At 45.5% G+C, this 23,789-nt stretch overlaps 1 protein-coding gene across 1 annotated transcript in view; it reads left to right on the plus strand.

Moving 5' to 3' along the window:
* Positions 1–23,789, plus strand: part of LOC138580141 (putative DBH-like monooxygenase protein 2) — a 460,802-nt gene that overhangs the window by 22,316 nt on the left and 414,697 nt on the right. Inside the window, exons 2-4 of the mRNA XM_069650458.1 lie at positions 8,762–8,908; positions 10,862–11,026; positions 21,880–21,963. Of these exons, the coding sequence (XP_069506559.1) occupies positions 8,762–8,908; positions 10,862–11,026; positions 21,880–21,963 (396 nt within the window). The remainder of the gene's footprint in view (positions 1–8,761; positions 8,909–10,861; positions 11,027–21,879; positions 21,964–23,789) is intronic.

Raw genomic sequence — 23,789 nt, forward strand, 5'->3', positions numbered from 1 at the left:
AAACAGTGCAACAGGAGTAATCTCCCTCGTCGCAGTGCGCACAAGAAAGAGTGCATTGGTAGTAATTTCCTTCGTCAGTGGTTGCAGAGATGAGTGCATCATGAGTGATCTCCCTTGTCACAGTGGATGCAAGAAAGAGTGGATTGAAGTAATCTCCTTCGGCACAGTGCTTACAGAGATGAGTGCATCAGGGGCAATCTCCCTCGTAACAGCACTTACAAGAAAGAGTGCATCAGGAGTAATCTCCCTCATCACAGTACTTAGAACAAAGAGTGCATCAGGAGTAATCTCCCTCATCACAGTAGTTACAAGAAACAGTGCATCATTGAGGAGTGCATTGGGAGTAATCTTCCTTGTCACAGTACTAATAAGAAGGAGTGTATAATTGAGAAGTGCATCAGGAGTAATCTACCTCATCATAGTACTTACAAAAAAGAGTGCATTGGAGTAATTGCTCTCATCAGAGTAGTTACAAGAAAGAGTGCATTGTAAGTAATCTCCCTTGTCAGAGTACTTACAACAAAGAGTGCATCAGAAGTAATCTCCCTTGTCACAATATTCATAAGGAGTGCATCACTAAAGAGTGCATCAGAAGCAATCTCCCTCGTCACAGTACTCAGAAGACAGATATCATTGTGGAGTGCATCAGGAATAATCTCCACCAATTCAGTGATTATATAAAGAGGTGGAAAAGAGCAAGAAAGGAGTTGGATGAACTCATAAGGCGAATAACAGGAGTCACACCAGGAGAAGGGTGTAATTCTCCTTGTTGGCAATTGGGCTCTAAATCATCGTACTATAGTGTCAAGAAGAAGAGGAAGTCGCTGCTTGTTTCTGGAACTGTTACAAAGGTGCAAAGCATGAAAGAACTTGGTGGAAACTGTCGCTATCAAGAAAAGTGGTCACATCAGTAGAAGGGAATATTCTCCTGATCCAATATAAGCTGAAGATTTGTTATAAATTGACTTTGAGCACCAACCAGGGGAAGGGAGCCATTCTCCTGTTTATCTTTAGGTGATTATGTTTTAGTGGTAAGGCTAGAGTAGAGGAGACCTTTGGGACAGAGAACTGTTATTTTCTTGGATATTCATCCTGACAACAAGCAACTTAGTAAATATTCCTTTATATATGGATTCCTCTTTAGAAGTAGGGAAAGTTAGGTTCTCTTTTGATTTATCCAAAATAAAGGTTTATGGCAAAAATGCCATTTCTGTATCCGACTCCTCACTCCAGCTTGCCAGGGTATTAAAATATCCCAGTGAGTGTTTTACTGTTACAATCCCTCACTTTATACAGAGCCATGTCATCTAGTATTGGAGGCTAGCACAGAATCCAGAGCTGAGGAGGAGAAGGGGGCAACGAAGAACACTCCTTTGGAGGAGTGGGGGTGAAGAACAAATCAGCAACTTTAAAAAATCATGACAGATGTATGGGCAATATAGTACAGTGAAGGAAAGGTGTTGTTTATTTGCATTAAAGGATACTCTAGTAACAGTGCAGACAACTGGGCCTTCAGTTTATTTCTATGCTGAGCTGCTAAGGGCTTTTCAATATGATCATGTGTTCTGCATGTATGTCCTTCCGCAGCCCCATGAATCGTGTTTAACTGATAACAGTGAATCTCAGAAGAGCAGCCCCTAGTTACTGGAGAAGTCACACCATCTGTTGTACTTCAGAGCATTGCTGCTATTAACTTAAAAGGCACATCTATGTGATTGTCTTCAAAAGGGCTCCATACGGAACCTCAGCAAGGCTCTTACTGAATTTCATCTAGACTGGGGCGAGGCAGGGTGGGGAAAAAAACTGTTAGGTATATTTTCCTTTTTGAGTGAAATTCATCCCACTTTGTAAGTGCCCCTGCATTTTTGCTGGACTATTGGATGTTTGGACTAATTTTCCTGAGTGAGAGGGAACCTTTTTCCACACTCACTTGCAACCCATCTACCTCTTTTTGGGACTTTTTAATGGAGTTATGCTTTCTTCCAACTTTTGTGCCATCTTCCATTTACTATTGCAGCAGACAGCACTTGCTGTGCAGTGTTGCTGGGAGCTGCTAGAGCTTCCGTTTTTATTTTCTCTGTGATAAAGCATTGTTACCAGGGCAGGGGGGTACTGTGTATCCTAGATGGGTTTGATTGTGCTAGATCAGCACACCCCACCTTATGTGAAGTGCTGAGTGGAAACATTATCTCCCTTTTCTCGCCTCTCCAGTAACTTTTAGTTACTTTGACAAGTTAATCTAAAAGCTGGTGGCAGTGTGCCTTTCTACATGGCTTTTTGTGCACGTTCATTGCAGGCTGTTGTCACAGCTGCGGTAAGGGAGACAATGGTCACAATTGCCCTAAAATGGTGACTGTGCTTTTCCAAGCCCTGTTCTCGATGACTTGTCCTTTCTCAAGCCTTCTTCTGCCTGGCTGGGTGGGGTAGGAGTCAGAGGGTCTTTTGTTTTTAGCGGGCATCCCTTGGAATGCCTGCCAAGACTCTGAGTGCCTGAAAGGACAGGAAACAGGCAAAGTGACCGAAACTCCCCTGGTCTTTGTCCTGCAGTGTGCCTGCCTGGGTCCAGTTTGCACTGGGAGGCTGGCTGTCCCCACTGGACAATCACCTCCAAGTTCGAATGGATGCATGTCTGGTGATTGGTGGACTCAGCCAGTGTTCCTGCATAAAAGACAAGGATCCTAGAGCTGAAACTCAGAGTCGACCCCTGGAACTGGAGATCCAAAGAAGACCGAGAAACAGAGAGAAAAGTCTGCCGGATGACAACCGTCATCTGTGAAGGACTCTTATGCACCAGTTCTGCAAAGATCCTCCTCTGCTAGGAGCCCCGCTGCTCGAATGCAGTCATCTGATCCCTCCAAAGTTCCTTCTTCAGCTGCCAAGGCCAAGAAACCCAAACCGGGGTCTGCTGTTGCCTCATCTTGAAGACCGTCCTACTGAATAATTTTCTTCATTGAATAGGTACTGTTTACCCCTAGGTACTTACCTAGAGCTTGCTGCATTGCCTGCGTGCTCCTGGAGGCTACACTCTGCTTCGGGTTGCACCTGCAAGGGACAGTCTTGAGTCCGATTGGGGAGGATGATCCATTGGACTCACTGCTGCCGTAGGACATTGGTCCTTGAGGCACTGCTGCAAGGGAAACCCAAATTCCCTTGTGTTTTGTGAAACCTACCTTTAAGCTTGAAGAGTTCCTGCTTGATCTGCCTTCTGGAACACTGTTTTCTGTTGTCCTGTCTTTTCTTCAGTATGCCCTTTTGGACTGCCTAAGCGAGGGTAAACTAAAGTAGATCAGTTTCCAATAAGTATGCTTACCTGTTTCAAGTGTTTCACTATTCTTGATTTGTTTGCCTATGCTATTCTAAAAGTATTGACCACTGTGATTATTGCTACTGTGGTCTTCTACTACAGTATGATAGTACTTACCAGAATGCTATAAGCCTTAGTGTATAATAAATAAATGCTTATTTCTATATAACTCTGTGTATAAGTGTTTCTGTGAGCTAAGTGTATGTTCTGAGTTCTGTTTGCTGCCCTACAGCCCTACTTCCCTCCTAGACTAAGTTTGGCTGCTCAGACACTGCTACCAAACCTTTGGGTGGTTCAGGCTAAACCTAAGCGGTATGACCCTGTTCATCTAAGGTAGGATTTCTAAAGTCTTGTCCCAAAAGGTCCTAACAACAACTTTAGCCTACATTATGTGCCAGTCACTCCACTTCCTATGTTAAGATTACCAGCAGGGATTTCATCAGATTTGACTCCTAACATGGAATCAAATGATCTTTTAGGGAGTACAAATTAATTAACTTTGCCAAAAAAGGGTACTTAATACCTATCAAAAGATGTTCTTTCCTCTTGAAATTGGGCAGTAATATCATTAGAAATCCATCTTTTGCCCCTGATCTGCTGGTCACCGTTTCAGAAATATCAGTGGAAAGTTGTGGGTAGAAGCTGGAGGGTGGCCCCGATTTTTCGGTGTTCTATTTTTTTGTTGGGTTTATTTGTAGTCCCCATTTTTTAATTGGGCACATTGTGCTATTTTTAGGGGGTAAAATTGGGCGGTATGTTAGCCTCCTATCGGTACGCTTGGTTTGGAGTCAGTGTTGTCAGTGCTCTCTTCACAGGAAAATGTAATGTTGATGGTAAGCAGTGGCAAAGGCATTCTGATCATCAAACTGTGTGGTGCAGTTAGTCTGGTACAATTATCATCTTGACACACGTTATAAGAGGTGTGCTCTCCTGGCCCATGAATTACATTAAAGTGCCACATGAACTCTTATTGCCATATTTTCTGGCACACTCATTTTAGCTGCCATTGTTTCACAACTGTATGCCAGCCACATCAGTTTGAATGACCAATATTTGTTTTTTGTAAAACACACAAGTGTTGTTTTCCCCAAAGACATAAAGCATGTTCTGCATTGTCTCTGAGCAGAGTGGCACAACTTAAACTATTGTGCATACCAAGTTATTTTGTGCATACAAATTGTGCTGTGCATAGGAGTACTTCTGCTAGGTACTGTGGCAAATCGTGACGTTTTGGACTGGTTTATCGGCTCGCTTTATAATCACATATGAAACCTTTTTCAGCCGATTTCTTTGGAAAAGGTGCTGGAAGATGCACCTTTTGCACTGATTTGTAAAGAATGCAGAAGCTGGGAAGGGGAAATCCACCTCCAAACTCTCTTCAGAGATGATAGCTCACTAACTGCACAAGCTCACAAAATGGCTTACCTTGTTAGTGAGTTGTGTACATGGTAAATAATGTGTGCACAAAAGCCAACCGCATCCGAAATTATAGAAAAATAGTTAGGGGGAACATTTACTGTGATCCCATAAGTGGACATGGGTTTTTACTATAATCAGTGTATTACTTCGACCTGACAGGCCAACAGGTCTTATCCAGATGCACCAGAAGTGGATTATAGTATAATACAAATTAGAGGAGTATTTAAATTCCCATTGCAGGGATTGGTGTGATCCCTATTATGTAATTGTACTGACTGTAGGCAGGTGGCCCAGGGTGTGGACTGTGAGGTATTAGATCAGCAGCAATGGAACAGAGATTTGACTGGCTATAATACACAATGTAAATCTCTAGTGCGTGACAGCTGCTGGACAGAGGAAATAAGGGTGCCTTTGTTGTACTGTGGGCTCAGCTGAACTGAAGAATATCTGGACTATGATTGTGAACCAGCCGACATCTTAGAATGTTCAAATCAGTTAAGTTATGCCATAGAAGCAGAAGGCAAACAAGGAGTGGGGTATATGCAGTAATGTTTTGAAACAGATCCGGCTGTTTGTACATCCTTGCTCCCCAAATTCAACCTTCAGTTACCTGATGCTCAAATTAAAATTTTGAGCCTCTCACAAAGGAAGTAAAAGAAAAAAGAAGAATCCCCATCCTGCCTGCCCCTCAAGATTGGAGGCAATGTTTCTGAAGGATTCTCCCTGTCACCCAATGAGAATCCATCTAACCAAAAAACCGAGTCTGCATGGACATCTGGATGTGCTAATTTGAGTGCTTGCTCGTGATTGTGATTTACATTTTGCGCGAGGTTGGCTCCTCCAAAATATTACGGGGTTTTCTATTTCTTTACATTTCTTTACTTGAAAGAATGAAGTAAAAGCAGCTAGTGCAGCTCAATTTTTCAGATCACCCAATTTAACCCTGGTGAGATTTTGCATCCCTCCCCTGTTACTGAGTGATCGCCATTCCTGGGAACTCCTTGCTAGACCAGTAGTCGAGGGGGAGGGCGTTACATTCTTACATTATTTTGTTTTTGTTGTTCTTAAATTTCGGTGAAGATATCCTCTAGCAATGCTGCACATCTCTCTGCTTTTCATAAGCGGTCCCCTTTCATAATTGGGAAGCAAAGCAGCTAATGGAAAGATTTGTCTTACTTCTTCCGCCAAGAGGAAGATGGGACAGCAAGATTCGGAGGACCTGCACCATTCAACAAGGTTACATATTTACGATATGCAAACCCTAATTTTCTTCCAGGTTTACAGTACACACGCCTTCCTGAAAGCTTACTAGAAGGGCAATGCGTTTTGCCGACTCACAGGGCACATAGATTTCCATTGATCAATATCTGGTAAACCAGAACCTGGAGAAGATGAGAATTCCACTTACAGGTACATTTCAGTGAAGAGGGTAAGAATGTGTTCTCAGAAGTCAGGAGCACTGTATGATGTTCCCAGTCACTTCACTTCCTATGTTAAGATTTGAAGTAACTTCATAAGAAACTTCCTGTGCTAAAATAGAAATGCAGCTAATATGTCCATTGCAGCCATCGGGCAACGCTTTGAACAACCACTGCCAAATAATAAATGCTATCTAGATACCATCAACCCCTACTAGATGTACAACATTATGGTTGCCCACGCATACCCAATTGAAAATTATGTGAATTTGATCCAATTATACTAATTATTGCATATGAAGCACACCCAATATTAACCGCACATTGTATGACTACATCCCAATTAGTTTGGTTTGTTTGTCTTGTGTCATATGAGAAAAACGAGATCTACCTTTTTACTTGTTTGTTATATGTATGTGAATTTGGTTATTGGTATCACGAATGATATTAATTTTGTATGATGAAATGTCATGAATACAACTTTTTTAATAAAAAAGACAAGCAAGGCGTTGTGCAGTATTTACTCCATGCCTGCACAAAGGTTAGATGTCACATGAGGTCTGGGCATATAAGGGAGGGGAGCTGCACACTCTCTTCTAGTTCAATGTGGATTCTCCCCATTTATGAGTGTAAGCCCCCCAGTTACAAAACATTTAGGGGCCAACCCTTGTTATTCCAAGTCTACGGGTGATTCCATAAGAATCCACTGGAAACGCCACCTGCCAATGCATACATGACAAGCTAATTTTGCACGGCATACTGCAAAAGGATGGCATACAAGTGAGTATGGTAACATACAAGAGAAAAGAATCTTCTTCGAAGGGGTCAGTATGGGGAAGGAACTAAGTATCCTGGCTTAGTAATTATGTAAAATGTTTAACTTTCCATACGTGTGTGAGAAATCTCTTTTCGTACTATAATATGGTGTTGGGTTGACCCGTCGTTTTGTTAAATTATGATGCAGTGGCGTCACAAGGACAGGGGTGGGGGGGGGGTGGTGGTGGACCCCACCGGGTGACACCCCTCACAGGGGGTGACACCAGGGGCACCATGCTTGCAAACCCAGAATGTGGGCACACAGCGTCATAACATGAATGAAAAGGGGTTCTTCATCAATCACCAATTTCAATGCTGCTGCGGCGTGGCACGGCAGACCCCTGCTGCTATATTTAATTATCAGGCACGTGTCACTGTCGGGCTAGCGCCGCTGAATGAAGAAAACGTCCCTGCCTGGACCGTGACCCCATCCGCATTATTCATTTGAATCACTGTTGCGGCGCCAGCCTGACACTGACGCGTGCAGCTGCTAAGTCGGCCCGGGCTGGCGGTGCAGCAGTGAAGTGAAGAAGCGACCATAAGCCATGGGGGAAGTTATCTGACGACTGAAACAGTACTACTATAGTGCCTCTGCCTTCCTCAGGCGGATGCCCTGTGACAGGGGCAATGCCATGACTGGCCACTGTGCATACCTGCCTAACCTCCGGATATTTCCTGGAGATTCAGGAATTTTGATTTTCAAATATAGGCAGTTATGCCACTGTGGCGCCTCAGAAGATGAACATGAGCATTGCAGTGGCCCCAGGGGGAGGATGGGGTCACACCATGAGTTTCGCACCGGGCGTCACCAACCCTAGTGATGTCACTGGTATGATGTTGGTGTGTTTGCTCTAATACCAACAGTGTGGCATACCTTTCAGCTGCATGTGGCAACTTGGAGACGCAGCTTTCTGAGAGGTGTATGTGCTGAGGGCGTCTACCCCAGGACGGCTGTGTATTGAAGGTGTTTTACTTAGTGTATATACTAGTGACTGACCTGAAAGGACAATATTCTGGTGTGTACCCTCTTAGGCACTCGTGATTGGTAACGTACAGTAGGTACTAACAGTGCCACAGACACTTCTATTCACTGCACTGGTTTCCACGGCATGGAGGGTACGGACAGTGATGTGCACATCATGAGCACTGCAGTTGGGTACCCGAGAGAAGGCACTCCTGTTGATGTAGGCACTGCGCTGAATGGAATTTTAAGACCAGCTCTGAAGTTGCAATGTGCACTGGTTGGATCTGCACAAGGGCCTCCGTACAAAACGCACCAAATGACTAATGAGGATCACACTCCATGGCAATATCTAAGGTCCTGAAGGTGCTATGCACGCTCCAGGGCTTTCCACCTACTTGGCCTTGCACGGTAGAGGATTTCAACTCATTATTATCCTGGGTGAAATGGGGTGTCCTGGATTGATAGGATGAGACAGCCCTTGTGTGAAGGTTTGATGGTATTCACGGGGAAATCAAGTGCTGAATGAGGTTCACTTCAGTATTTGGGTACTATTGAAGAGGATGCAATGGTAGATCTGGCAAGGTAATCCTGCATTGTAAAGTCGAGAGCTGTGCTTTAATATTCACATCTCCTACTGTGTCATCCTATGGTCGGCTTTATATCCCGGCTGTCTCAGTATATGATCATTCCTCCCTCTTTGGTCATGGTCACTCTCGCTGGTGATCAGATACTCCTAGAAGAATGCTGACACAGAAATCAGTGTGCCTCTGAGCACTCAGTCTCTGAAATAACATATTGCCACATTGAATGCTAATTTTCTGTTTCCATAATTGATTTCAGGGTTATCACGGGATAGGGGAAGTGCCTCCCGTTCTTGATAACATACAAAGCGATGTGCTTCTGCTCTTGTCTGAAAATGGAACACATACAACAATGAGATTCAGCCGCAAGTTCAGGACCTGCGACCCCTTCGGTGTGGATATCACAGTAAGTGATGGTGGTGGTGGATATGGGAGTGGATCACTGGGGCAGGTGACTCTCACATTTTTCAACATGTGACCCCTTTGGTGTGCTTATCACAGTAAGTGCTGATGCTGGTGGATATGGGGATGGATCACTTGGGCATGTAAAGCTCACATTTGTCAACATGTGACGCATAACGCATTTGGGGTGGATATCACAGTAAGTGCTGATGGTGATGGATATGGGGGTTGATCACCGGGATGCTCACATTTGTCAACATGTCGCCCACTTGATGTGGATATCGCAGTAAGTAGGGGAAAACACTTACCTTTGCTCTAATTTTCCATAGATGTAGGGGACCTGCACTAGATCTTATAGTCCCGGTGGAGATGTGTCAAACCCCTGCAACAGACTCTCCACTATCATCCTGACAGCAATGTTCCACCCAGCCCTTTATAGGGGCGCTGACCTTTCTCCCACCATAGTCCAGGCCAAGTACTAATTTCTCGTGACTCAGCAGGATCAATCAGGTTGAAAGCCTCAGCCATCATGTCCTCTGGATCCTAACAGCCCAGGTGAAGGGTGGGGGCGATGCCAACGGGAAGTATGATAAACACCGGCTGACTGAGCCAACAAGGACATCAGTGCCAGTGCCATCACTTCCCTGCGATGCAACAGTGTTGGAACAGGTTTTGGCCAGTGGTGCTCATTCTCCTGTGGGGTATATAGCTGCATTCTTTGTTCAGTGCTGTGACACCAACTGCACCACAACCGATGAATGTTTTGCAGAGGTCCATGGGCCTATTTGAGAAGACATGTCTGCGGCATACTCTAGCATCAACAAATAAGCCCCCTGTAACTTTGCGACTTCTCCATTTCCTGATGCCGCACCCCAACAACCTCCCATAAGCCCAGCAGCAAGTAACACTGTACCCATCCCTTTCTGCCCTCCCTCTCCCGCAGAGCCTGAATCCACCAGAGTCAAAGGCAACAGGCCACTGATACCTGATTCTTGGACCAATGTACAGCTGTAGACTGACCTGCACCCACACTCTGTCCCGGTTAATCTTCCCCATAGCAGTTAGGAAATGAGAAGGCTTGAAACATTCCACATAGAGCGCTGCCTTCACCTGTGAAGTAGAAAGGATTTTACCTCTGTCAGAAAATTACTTGTATTCAAAGTGATAACCTGTTACTCTGTATCTTGTCTGTTCCACTGCACTCCTGAGTGTGTTTGAGTTTCCAATCTGTTTCAGTGCTTAAGTTGTAACATAAGTAAGTGCCACGGTTCACACTGTTGCCACTACCCACGGCTGCTGCCCACAATGGGGTTAAAGCTGCTGCTCCCACCAGCTCATTGAGGGTGGATGGATGCACTGACTGTGGCAGATGTGTGACTTACAAATACCAATCAGCAGAACATCAGAGTAACATACTCGTTGTGTCTTCACATGAGACAAATATTGAAGTGTGTCTTTCAGTCATCATTATCATCTGTTCTTGTTCTTTAGAGGCTTCCTATGTGACTGACTCTTAAAGAAATGAAGATGCCAAAACATCACATCATTATCAAACTGCATTTTAGACAATAAGGCCTGTTAATAAGTACTAGGACTGAGCTATGGCAAACACCCCCAAAATTAAGAAATTACCCAAACTGCGGCCTGGGGACCGGAGACAACTTTCTGAGATAAAGCCTTGCCCGGTTCAGAGCAATGAATTGCAGGGGATACTTGTGCAATGAGCATGTCGCTTTTGGAACTAAACCTTAGAGAAGTGCCAATGGCTGTGACTTTATTTTTAGAATTAAATAGGAATAGGCACTCAGAGGATTTTCAATTATTCAATGTGGGGAATAGGGCATGGGACATTTTGCATGCTTCCTTTAACATTAAAACATTCCATTTGGCAGTTCATGTGCATGATATTCACATGTTGTTTGCATAATCTGACAGTGTTTATCTCCTTCTCCTGCAGACAGACACCCAGCGTGTCATCGCGGCCTACGGGATGACCGACACCCTTGCGTACCATGGACCTAATCATCGTTTCGTAAAATCCGTCCTATTACTTCAAGAAACGTCGCTGTCTGCCGGCCCTCCGCCAGTTCCCACTTTTAGCCATGACATGAAAATGACCAACGTGAGCATCATGTTCAGTCTTGCTTGGGTGTCTGTATTTACTTTGTTTGCTGTTTCAGCCACAGTGTAGGGCATTATAAATTCAAGTGTAGATTGAACTGAAAGGACCACTTCCATTTGCACATTAGGGCCACATGTCTGAATGCTCTGGAGGAGGTGGAAGCTGTTCATGTGCAGCAAAGGGGCCGAGTCAGAGTGATGGTGGCCTGCTGATGCTGGGGAGGAGTGCAGGAATTACAATCCCAAATGCAGCTGGAGTCCAATGGTTATAGTTAGGTCGAGCCTTTACTTATTCATTGCCTTTCATACAGACAGGTCTTAGGCTCTGTCCGGTGTTCTTTCTCTAATTGTTCATTGCTCCAATCCCTTTCTGCTGGATTCGGGCAGAGATGAGGAGCAAAGGGTCCTTAAGAACTCAGAACAGACCTTGCCTGTCGGATAAAGGGGTGGGAGGGTCAATTGCTCACTTCCTCTCGGCCGCTTGAGACGTCTGAATTCTGAAGACCCTGGCAGCACCTCTTTCAGATCCGTGTTGGCAAGATGTTGTTTGCTGTCAGAGCATCTATGCAGCATTCCTCCTGTGGGGTCCATCGACAAGGTCAATCGCTGTTGTTCAACAAAGTATGTTTGAAGATTCTCTGATTAAAGGGGAAATTCAGGAGCAGAATGAAAACTCAGAACCCAGTCAGGGGGGTCGTATCCTTTGGACCTTTTGAAGGATACCTGGGCACTGGAGGTGAACACATTTGAACTTTCTTAGGCATTTTACGGAGTATTCACTTAATAGTGCAGTCTGGCCAGGAATCCGGACACCATTCAAGCATTTGGTCCGATTAGATGACCATGTTACTAGCACAGGAAACTCAGTGCAATTATAGCCCCCTGATCCTTAGCTGCAAGGAGCCTCTGCAAGACACATCTCAGATTTGCATCCCTAATAAGCCCTTCGATTCTGACTCCTCAAGACTGTTAACCAGTCGGGAAAAATGAAGACCTTTTCTCTCTTGCTAGAGGCAGAGTTTAGGACTTTAGACTTCACAGTTCGTCCATCCCAGATTACAAACAGTGGAACACATTTCCAAAAAGATTGGTCTCCAAGTTCTCATCTAGGAGTCTATCCACATCTCCATGACTATTCCCGGCCCAGTGAGCAATCGTGAAGCCTAGCCCTTGTAGGCTAATGGACCAGCTAAGCAACTTCAAATGTTCTTCCTTCATGGCCTTAGGCCACGTTGAAGGATTATGATCCGTGTTGGATAGTGATGTAGAATCTGTCAGATAGGTTCTCAAAGACCTTGCTCCTCAAGCTTTAGCAGAGTACTCTTTTCCACAGTGTTCCATCTCTGCCTTCTTTCAGCTGTCCACTAACTAATGCAAAAAATGTGCCCTGCCCTTTTCATTAAATTGTGACAGGACCTTAGTCAACACTATGTTGGATGCATAAATCGGTACAACAAAATACTTGCTGTAATCTGGTGAAGTCTTCACTGGGACCCCGGCAGAGGAAATCATTTAGCTTGCAAAACACCATTTGATGCTCCTCTGATCAAACCACCTTTCTGGGATTTTTATTTGTGAGTGACATCATGTGAACTGCTGTGGACCCAACTGCTGCAAATAAGTTTGGATAGTACCCAGTGAGGCAATAGACAGATTTCAATTGTGTTTGTGTAGTGGGGGGCTCTCGCTAAAGTATCATTTGAGTCCTGCCCTGATGAGGTTGTATATGTTCGCCATCAGCCTTGTGTCCAATGTACACCACTAAGCTCTGACTTATTTGGCACGTAGATATTTTGAAATTTGGTTTGGCCTTTTACATCACCTGACGATACCCTTGTAAGGTGGCTAAGATACTATAGCCAGCTAGAGCAGGAGATAGCTACGTCATTTAAGACAGTGACACAAAGGTCCTCCAGTCCAATGAGTGCATGGGTTACGAGCCGTTGAAAACTGATGGGATGCATTCTTCCTGATAAAAGGCCTGACCACACATTGGTAGAAGCCCTCGGGAACTGGGAATGCAGTTGTCTCCACGAGGCGGTCTGTTAGGGAAGTTTGTCAATAATGGGTGGTACAATAAAAGATGTACAGAGATTTTAAAACACCCAAGTTGTCCACATGTCCATGAACTAGTAGAATGGGGTTAGTATTTGTCTGGTTACTGCATTATGACTGTGGTAATCCAGGCAGGACTTGAGGTCTGCTAGAGGATCCAGAATGAGAGGACTGGACCAAGGATGTTCTGTGGTTGCAGTAACTCTGAACTCCACATGACATCATACTTGATGTCGCACTGACTTTGCCCAACACCTTGTAACTTTATCTTTTGACAGTCTCATTAGCTTCCTTTTATATGTCATGTATGCACAATGGTGTTAGCCCTCAATTCGTAGAGAATAAGGGACGCAAACTATTGAAGAAAAGCTAATCTTCCTGTGGCGAGAGCCTAACTTGCTCCACCCAGCAATATGTAGGTTTGCCTTGGTGGTCTGGGGGAGGCTTGCATTCCCCATGCCAGCAATTCTGCTTTATTGAGATCCCTTTCCTTGCACTTCCCTTGCTTTTGCCTTCATGCTGGATAAAGTGTTCCCTGGTATGTCCTGGATTGGTTCCATCTTTCTTGACTCCTGTTAGTCCTGCACTACACTGGTTCTCATGCCTCTCCCCAGCTTTCACTAGGTGCAGGGAGCACTTGGGACTTGTGTCCTGCAGTTCCCACCTGGTGAATGTTTGGGGCTTTGGTTTCACTGTTCCCTTTTCTCGCTTGAGTGTATGGAAACAGTGCCTTTGGTTCTGTTGGTTCATGCCCGTAAAGAAGTTTTAACGCAAAGGGTCTGCATGATCTTAATCTGTAAGTGGCTTTTACTAATTATTATGGCATTTATTGAGCACCAACCTTGAGTCACAAAATAGCAGAATGCTTTACAGTCACAGGGGGTAAAAACACGGCGAAAGAAGCTGAAAAACAGGGAGAGGGGAGCTAACAACAAAGGGGTTCCCCCTTCGGGAGAGTGGAAGCAAGGGATCTGCAAGCAACCAGGGGAAGACAGAGAGTACATCAGATCACTCAGCCACAGGTAGGCCGGGGTGTTGAGGGTGTGTGGAATTAGGTAATTAGGTATTAGGAAGGAGCTATTCTTTGAAGAGGGTATTGAGCTCCTTCCTGAACTGTAAAAACGAGGTGTCGAGTCTGATGTTGATGGGGAGGAGGTTCTTGGGACTTTGGGCATAAACAGATGAGGTCTAGATCCCTTGCCAAGCCCAACACCTCTTTGTCAATGGATCAATACAGGCTCTGGTTAAATAGGGAATCCAGAAGCCGAGTAAGCACTCTGCTCACAATAAGTAAGGTGCATTATTTTAAATGCTGCCAGTTCCGAACCACTGGTGGTCGTCACAGTCAGACCTTTTCAGGCATCTTCCCAGTCCTTCACGTAGATGTGGGTTCTGGACAGGAAACCGGTCCCAATTCAAGTGCCCTGTCGGCTCTGGTCTGCATCCTCAATTTCTGAGGATAGGCAACAGCCGTGACCATATAAAGCCACATCCATGTCTCATTCAATCTCCAGGGAACTTAGGCAAGCTGGAGGGCTCTGGACTGGGCTCTGTATGGAAGTTAATGTTTGGGACACCGCTGCTTAAAGTAGGCTTGTCCCGCTACAGTTCTACACATACACAGTGGACTGCCACCAACTAGTGCAATCTGCAAAGGTAGACGTGTGATGTTGCTTACACAGAAAGCAGGTGTACTTGGGTCATACTGGCTCTGACCCTGGGGCTTCTCAGAAACACATCCAAGTAGTTTCCCTGGTGGGATCTCAGATTCTGATTTATCCGGGAGAAATTAGTGCACCATTCGGGGTAAAATGAAAAAAATACAGGGATCTTTTGCCAGAGGTACAGTTTAGGGCTTTCAAGCATGCAATGTTAAGTGCCTAATACATAAAAGGTCTTAATAGACAAACAGTGTAAGAAATCAACCACAGACGTTGCCAATGCACATGTTTCAATTCACACACCTGCATCCTGGTGCCCTCCCTCAGGACCCTGTTTTCTGGGCTGGCTAGGTAGGGCTCTCAGCCTAATATGTACTCAGTGGGAGCTGTGCTTTTGTCTTCATTCATAACAGTATATTGTGAGATGCAGAGGACCAGTAACCAGCACCTGGAGAGACACGCTCTTAGTCAATTCCATTGAGGTAGAGGGGCACGCATTCCTTTCCCATGCACAAGATTGTAGGGAAGCACAAGTCACATTCTGAAAAGTACTATTTCCTAGGTAACAAGCATGTTGGCAATTCTCTCATGATTAATATTGCCTCTGGATATGTATGTTTGTGATGATGCCAATGAGAACATTACCCATATTTGGGGGTATGGAGACCCCTTTAGTCTCACGTATACCAGGTGCACCCCAAGACATGCATTTTTGTGAATGTGTAGGCAGGTGTGCATGTTCCCGCGCACGTCTAAGCTTTGGAGGACTCTGTCTGATACACATCTTCATAGCTCCATTTAAATGACACCAAATGTCCACAATACATACAACTCGTACGTACAGTAAGCACATTTATTTAATGAGCTCGTTGATGCAGGTTGTAAGCCACTATTTGAATGGATTGCGTCCTCCCACATATTCCTTACCTTTTAATATTCATTTCCAGCTTGTTGGCCTTGGAAAATGTTTTCAGTAGAGGGCGCTGCTTGTCGATGTCCATCAGAGTCGTTGTCCCTCGTAGGCCTCTGTATCAGCATCAACGTCATCATAGGTATAAATAGTCGCGCGCAGCATCAGTTCTGTTTTTCGGCGCTTCGTATGCCTCGAAGACGTAACGCCTGGTTCCTCAGTGAATCAAAATCTTTGACATTTTTTGAAGAAAAAACATTGAATCTTCAATCCACGATGGCATCTTCGTCAGCTCCATCGATGCCCCAATCCGGCTTTAAAAAATGTCGGAATTGTGGTAAAAGGATGTCGTTGACTGATCCCCACAGGATCTGTCTATGGTGCCTACGCCCAGAGCACCCGTGTTCAGAGTGTAAAGAATGTCTTCCTATGACGGTGAAAGCCTTGAGGGAGCGTAGGTGGAAGCTGGAGAAAGGTAAGACCGTTAAATCTGTTACACCCTCAAAATTGACCTCTGACTAGTCAAGACCGTCATCTCCTTGTCAAAAAAGAAAGCATTCCTATTTGAGAGCTAGAAGCAGATCACACCACTCATCCTTCTTGTCCGACGAAGTACAGCTCCCTGGCTCAGTGGGAAGATTTTCGTTTGAAAATGTTAAGGGTCTTCGAGAACACGGCCTTGCCCCCCTCAGAGATACATAAAGGCGATACCCCAGGTAAAAAACCCGATAAACATCAAAGCCGTGAGTCGTCGACCTCGGCAAAACGTACTCCTCGAGAGCGTCATGAAGCCTCAAGTAGAGAAAAAGTCTCTTCGATGCATAAGACATCGGCCTTACCTCTGAAGTCTATATCTGCATCATTGACGCCATCGACGACTTCAACGAAGGAGAAATTACCGGCATCTCGTGCCCCTTTGACGCCATCCACACCCAAGGAATCAGAGTCTTCTTTGAGAATGTCGAGACCGGTGTCGTCCCAATCGGCGACATCGAAGAAATGCCCCAAATCCCTCAAAGACATTGAGGCCAATCTCGAGTTCATCAACGCCTTTCATGATTGCGTCGAGACCTATGATGTGTACCTCGAAGATTTTGAGTCTTTCTCGGCCAGTGTTGACTAATATAGCTCCATCATCACTTGAGATGGGCTTCAGACCCCTTCCACGCTCTGACTTTTTCAGAGCGTTATCTTCCATATATGAAGAAGGGGAAGACTCAGATGCAGAAAGGCATTTTGGTCATCAATCTACAAGACCTCCTCTGCCTGAGGAATTTGTACCAGAAGAGGTCAGGCTAAAGGTTATACAAGAGTCCTTACATGAGGCCAGTGGTATTGATACCTCTCCAGAAGTAGACTTTAGTATACCGGATCCTGGTGATCATGCTGAAGGAAATTATAGGTTACTTATGAACAGTGTAATGGAATATATGGGGTGGACGAGACCCACACCCTCTTTTGAGCAAGATGACCTAACATACATTTAGATAAGGGACCTCAAGAAGACCCTATGGTTCCCTTCCATACAGCATTACAGAAAAAAGTAGCCACAAATTGGTAGACTCCAGAAGTAATTCCTGCAGTCAGTACAAACCTTTCTGCAAAATATAGGACATCAACTTCAGACCTTCCTTATTTATCTAAGCACCTGACTCCAGAGAGTCTAGTAAGCCAAGCTGCTACTTCATCAGGGAGACAATCAGCATACCCCACAATTCCACAGGATTGTGACGACAAGAAATTTGACGCCATGGCCAAGAAGGTCTTCTCGGCATGTAGCATGGCTCTTAAGTCTGCTAAAGCATTTTGCACGCTGGCAAGGTTCAGTCACACCCTTTGGGAGTGTGCTTCGGTGGTGGCTGACCACCTCCCCGAGGGAGAGGAGAGAGATGGTTTCTTGAGCCTTATCAAGGATGGAAGGGATGCGATGTGCGAGTCCCTTCAAACTGGTCTTGACTCTGTTGACAGCATCAGCAGAGCCATGGCGGCTAGTACCACAATCTGCAGATTTGCGTGGTTGCGGAAATCTGGCTTTGCTCCTGATGTGCAATCCATACTTCTGAAAATGAGTGTTGGTGCTCTTCTGTGTCCATCCAGCATGTGCCCTTTGACGGCACCTTTGCCTTTTTTGGTAAAAAAGCTGATGACAGTTTGGAGCAGTTGCAAACTTCCAAAGCGGCGGCCAACTCCCTTGGGGCTGCAATAGGACAAACTCCAAACCGCCCCACAGGTACGTCCTGGAGGGATAAGTCCTTTCGCTTTTACTCCGGTTTCGTAAAAGGCAGAGGACAGCCAGCTCAAAGGGGCCAGAGACGATTTACCCATGGTGGACGGGTCAAAGGTACCATGTCTGCATCTGCAGGTGCTACCTTGCCCGAAGCATCTGCATCAGCTGCTCTAAAACCCCTCTGAGGTCTCACCACACAAGACACCAGTAGGAGGCAGATTAACTCAACATCTTACAGATTGGCAGGCTATTACTTCAGATGCTTGGGCATTGAAACAATTGCCCACGGTTATTGCCTGCCTTTTCTACACACCCCTCAGAGTCATCCACCGGGGAACAACCCTTTGATGTTTCCAGACCCGCTCCTTATGCAGGAGATTTCGGACCTGCTAGAAAAAGGTGCTATAGAACCGGTACCTGTAGCGGAGAGGAACGTGGGTTGCTACACCCCATATTTCCTAATCCCGAAAAAGGATGGAGGAATGAGACCCATCTTGGACTTACGAGAATTGAACAAATTCCTCAGGAAAGACAAGTTGAAGATGGTAACCCTTTCTCAGATCCTTCAGGCCCTCCAACGTCAGGATTGGTTGGTATCTCTGGACCTTCAGGATGCTTACTTTCATGTGCCAATCCATCGCAAGCACAGAAAGTACCTGTGGTTCGCCATTGGCAGGTCTCACTATCAATTTCGGGTTCTCCCATTTGGGCTAACATCCGCCCGAGGGTTTTCACCAAGCTAATGGTGGTTGTGGCAGCAAGTCTCAGGAGGGGAGGGATTCATATCTACCCCTACCTGGACGACAGGTTGATCAGAACAGTGTCCCCAGAACAAGCTCAAGATCATCTGGACTATGTTTGCCACTTCCTCCACAAGCTGGGTTTCTCCCTCAACTTCAAGAAGTCCCACATGATGCCATCACAGAAACTCCAATTTATTGGAGCAGTCCTGAACACATCCCTGGGGAAAGCCTTGCAACCAGAGGTGAGTTCTCAAGATATTCTACAGATGACCAGATTTCAAAATGCCCAGTATCTGCCAGCCTTCAACTTTTTGAGGTTGCTCGGCCTCATGGCATCCTGCATTTTTCTAGTACCAGAGGCCCACCTGAGAATGAGGTCTCTCCAGTGGGCTCTAAGGACCCAATGGTCACAATTCTCAGGAAAGATGTCAGATCTCCTACAAATCCCAAACAGAGTCTCACAGGACCTTCAGTGGTGGGCCTGTCGGGAGAACATCTTCAAAGGAGAACCATTTTGGCAACCATGGCCAGAGATAACAGTAGTGACGGATGCCTCACTTACTGGGTGGGGAGCCCATGCCAATGATTTGACCATCAGCGGTCGTTGGTCTCCATCAGAGTCCAAACTACACATCAACCTATTGGAGTTGAGAGCAATCAGGCTAGCACTGAAAGCTTTCCTGCCATCAGTACAGGGAAAAAAAATTCTGATAATGACGGACAACATAGTGGCCATACACTACCTCAACAAAAGAGGAGGCGTAGGGTCACTGCCACTGTGAAGAGAGGCAATGCAGCTCTGCTTCTGGGCAATTCAATAAGGAATCTCTCTATTCGTAGTCCATCTAGGCAGAGAGAAGAAAACGGTGGCAGACGTTCTGAGCAGGCAGACTACTGTCTCCCACTAGTGGGAGATAGCTCAGGAAGTCCTTCAAAGGATCTTCGCCCTTTGGGGAACCCCTCAGGTGGATCTATTTGCAACGTGTCTCAACAAGAAATGCAAACAGTACTGCTCCAGGGAATTTCCCCATAGAGGAGCTCTAGGAGATGCATTTGTGGTGGACTGGGAGTTTCCACTTCTTTATGCATTTCCCCCAGTCCCCGTCATTCCTCACGTAATAAGGAGGCTGAGAAGGTTCTGGAAAACCATGATCCCAATTGCCACGGACTGGGCCAGGAGGACACGGTACCTGCATCTTCTAGACATGTCCATCTGTCCTCCGATTCGTCTTCCACAAAGTGAGGATCTTCTCTCGCAAGAGGAAGGTCAGGTTCTGCATCCGATATCAGAACTCTCAACCTTCACGCATGGTTTCTCAGAGGTTGAGATACAAAGATTGGGACCTCCCGGATGACTTAATGGAGGTGTTGCTTTCGGCCAGAAGACCAGCAACCAAATCACTATACCGCTGCCGTTGGAACAAACATTCCTTTAGTCATTCAATTTCTGAAAGGATTGACTGACGTCTACCCACCAACTCCTTTTCAAGTTCCCCTGTGGGACTTAAATCTAGTTCTAAAATTTGTAACGGGCACTCTTTTTGAACCCCTCAATTCCTGCCCATTAAGATTTCTCACTCTCAAACAGTTTTCCTAGTGGCTATAACTTCTGGCAGGAGAGTGAGAGAACCTAAAGCTTTATGTTGCAAACCTCCGCATACTATATTCCACAAGGATAAAGTAGTCCTTCAAGTGAAGCCTAACATCCTGGGAAAGAGGAGGAAAGACTGTACAGACTTGATCCAAAGCATGCTTTGAGTTTCTACATCAGCAGACTTGCAAGACCTAGGCAAGCAGACCAGTTGTTTGTGGGGTATGCAGGACATAAACTGGGCCTAGCCATCACTAAACAAACCATCTCACGATGGATCATTTTAACTATCCTAGAATGCTATAAATTGGCAGGGAAAGAGCCCCCTCAACACTTAAGGGCTCATTGAACCAGGGGTATCGCAGCTTTGTCAGCTCTCCAGAGGGGAGTTCCAATAAAAGACATCTGTGCAGCTGCCACATGGTCGTCTGCACATACCTTTACAAAATTCTATAGTCTAGACTCCTCCACTAGCCAAGAAACTAGATTTGGGAAAGCTGTATTGCACTCACACATTACTGCTTTGGGAGTCTATCAAAGATTAGGAATACGTGGGAGGACACAATCCATTTGAAGAACAAGTTACTTACCAACTGTAACGTTCTTTCTACTGGATGTTCCTCCCACGTATTCCTTATCGCCCCTCCCATCCTTCCCCGCAGTAAAACTTCCCTTGTAGTTGCAGCCGACGCTCCTTCAAGGGTTACTAACCATCCCATACTGGACGAACATGGCACTTCAAAGCGGAACTGAGCAACGGACGCTGCGCGCGACTATTTATACCTATGATGACATTGACACCGATACAGAGGCCTCTGAGGGACATCGACTCGAGGGACATCGACATGCAGCGCCCTCTACTGACATCTTTTTACGAGGCCAGCAAGCTGGAAATGAATATCAAAGATAAGGAATACGTGGGAGAAACATCCAGTCGAAAGAACGTTACAGTTGGTAAGTAACTTTTTCTTCCTTGCTACTATGGCGGAAACCCTTTACAGATGAGGCCACTTGCAGAACAGATGCTTCCAGGGGTGGACTGGCCTATAAGGAACGCTGTAGATTTTCTGGTAGGCCTCTGCACCCTGGGCCTCTTTTGTGGTGTATTTCCAAATGTTCCCAGAGGAAAAGGGTTGGTCTTGCTGAAAATATTTAATATGGGGCCATTTTGAAAATTATTTCCATGGCCTCTTTCGGTTCCCAGTCCACCATGGAGGCTTCTCCCCGTTTGCCATACCTGGGTTATGCATAGAAAATACACAGGTGAGTATTAAAGAAATTTCACGCCAGTGCAGGTGCACAAATGCTTTGTCAGAATGTTTTCTTTCACTAGGGCAAAACATAACCTAGTGCAAAAAAGACATTCTTACAATGCATGTTTTTTTTTGTTTTTTTTTAACAGGGCATATGTCTCAGACTAGGGAAAAACATTTCCCTGGCGCAGAAGTGCACTGAAAGCATGATTTCCGCTGTAGAGCAATGTTTGCCCTAGTGCTAATTTCACTTACACTAGTGCAAATGTTCAGCAATGCCGCCGACAAGGGCACCACACACCTGCTGTCCTCACAAGTGGTTTCCCAAGGCCTTTATGAGCTATTCTCACTATATGGAGTAATGCGGCCCTGGTTGATGGTGCTAAGTGTCTTCCTTTCTCTCAATTCTCCTAGTTTTCGGTCCCATCAGCGGCAACTACCTACGGCTGTACATTCATACCACTGCCATCTGTGTCCGTGAAGCACCACATATATAAGGTAACTCTGCTTCCTGGTATTCCCATTATGCCTGATAATCACTGCGCTTTTGCGATGCATTGTAACTAGTGCTATTGTATTGCGCAGTTCAGTACCCAGCCTTGTGAATGAGTGTTGGTGCTCTTCTGTGTCATCCCAGCATGTACCCGAATGTGCATCGTCCACATCATGAGGAGCCTTTTTAAGCTGTCATGGCAATTGCCAGTACCCCTAGTCCGAAGTGCATGCATAATTAAGTTTGTTTAGGTCATGCCTGAGATTGCTGACTTGGGTACAGTGGTTTAGTGTGGAAATCACCGTCCCATCAAGGTTAAGGTTTCTGTCACCTTTATTTTATCGTTTACTTAAAGAGAGTACACCTTTGGCATGCCAGCGAGAGTGATTAGTCTGACTGGATGTGTGATAAAATGACTAGTGCAGGGGAAGAGCTGTGGTTCCTAAACCTTCCGCCCCACCCACCACTACTACTAGTGCAGCAGTGATCCAGTCCTACCTCCTACACCTATTGAGGTAGCATGGGCCGAGGGCAGGGAGAAGTGAACTGGTACAGAAGAATCCAAACGATACAGCGTGGTCCAAAAATAGATGGAAACTTTACTCAAGCACAACACAATCACACTCATGAAAAGCAAATACAGGGATCAAGCCAAAGGTATATGTGCTCATGGTTCCTGGTATAAATGACAGGAGGGAGTCAAAACTCGGAGAAATGCAAAATAATTACTCTATTGAATTACTTTTGGTAGCAACTGGTGTCCTAACAGTCAGGAGAACCCAAAATATAAAGCTAAGGGGCATCACCTAGAAAAGCCTTTTTAGGGGCCTCTAGTCCACTCATAACTTTTCCATAGTCTTTTGTAGGATTTCGACAATCTCAAACCATTGTTAGTGCTTTCAAATGGCACGAATCATGATACAATGATGAAAAGCAGGCGATTTGGTCTTGATGGTTCGATACTCGAGTCAGTCTCGAGGGTATGGCATCAGCGGCAAGTGGTATCCACTTCACAGCTCAACTGGAGTTTCCACGTAAAATGGTGCAGAAAAGCATAGCTTGTTGCACAGATTGCGGAAGTAGGTTTACGTCATCAGCATGGTTGTATTTCATTGTTGACTCAGTGTGGCTCAAATCAGGAAACTGGTATGATGCAGATAAAGACAACCCAAAGTTTGGTCCCGCCCCTGAAGGCACGGCCCTCCACGCTCACACCAGAAAAAATAGAGCCCGCTAGGGAAAAAGGCCCAGGACACTCTTGCAAGGATAACAAGTATTTATTTCTACAAAAATAGGAATGCATCAGCAAAGAACTCTGCTGCCACAGAACGTTGTGAGCTCCGTTAGCATGTGCAGTAGATTATAAGTACAAAAAGCATCACTAATGATGTCATACCATACAGTACAATTCTATAACACGGATTGGCGGAGGCCTATAGATGTAGGGCCTGCTCCATATGGGATGTCAGGCCATTGGTCCATCTTTATCTGTTCATCTCTGTTCACGTGGGTGCTGCTGAGCTCCTAATCGGCGGTGAGCTGACCTAAGAATTAATTAGGTACTCTAGTACTCAGTGTTATTCTTACAATTGTAAAAAGGCAGCTGGCAGATACAGGGATGGGGTGGGGGGCACGCTGAAGTCACAGTAACTCATACACACTTCACTTGTTCCAGGACAGATCAGCAACTCCCAAGGTCCTTCACCTTAGTTTTGAGCTATAATTCTGATGCCACCCTGCACCTCACTGCACAAATCATGTGACCCATTCTTGAAGGCACAATAGCCTTGCCTTCTGATCTTAGAGATCGGTCAATGGGTGTAAAAGTGTT

Source organism: Ambystoma mexicanum, chromosome 3p, assembly GCF_040938575.1.
Source record: "Ambystoma mexicanum isolate Mex_15411 chromosome 3p, UKY_AmexF1_1, whole genome shotgun sequence".
Taxonomy (NCBI): Eukaryota; Metazoa; Chordata; class Amphibia; order Caudata; family Ambystomatidae; genus Ambystoma; species Ambystoma mexicanum.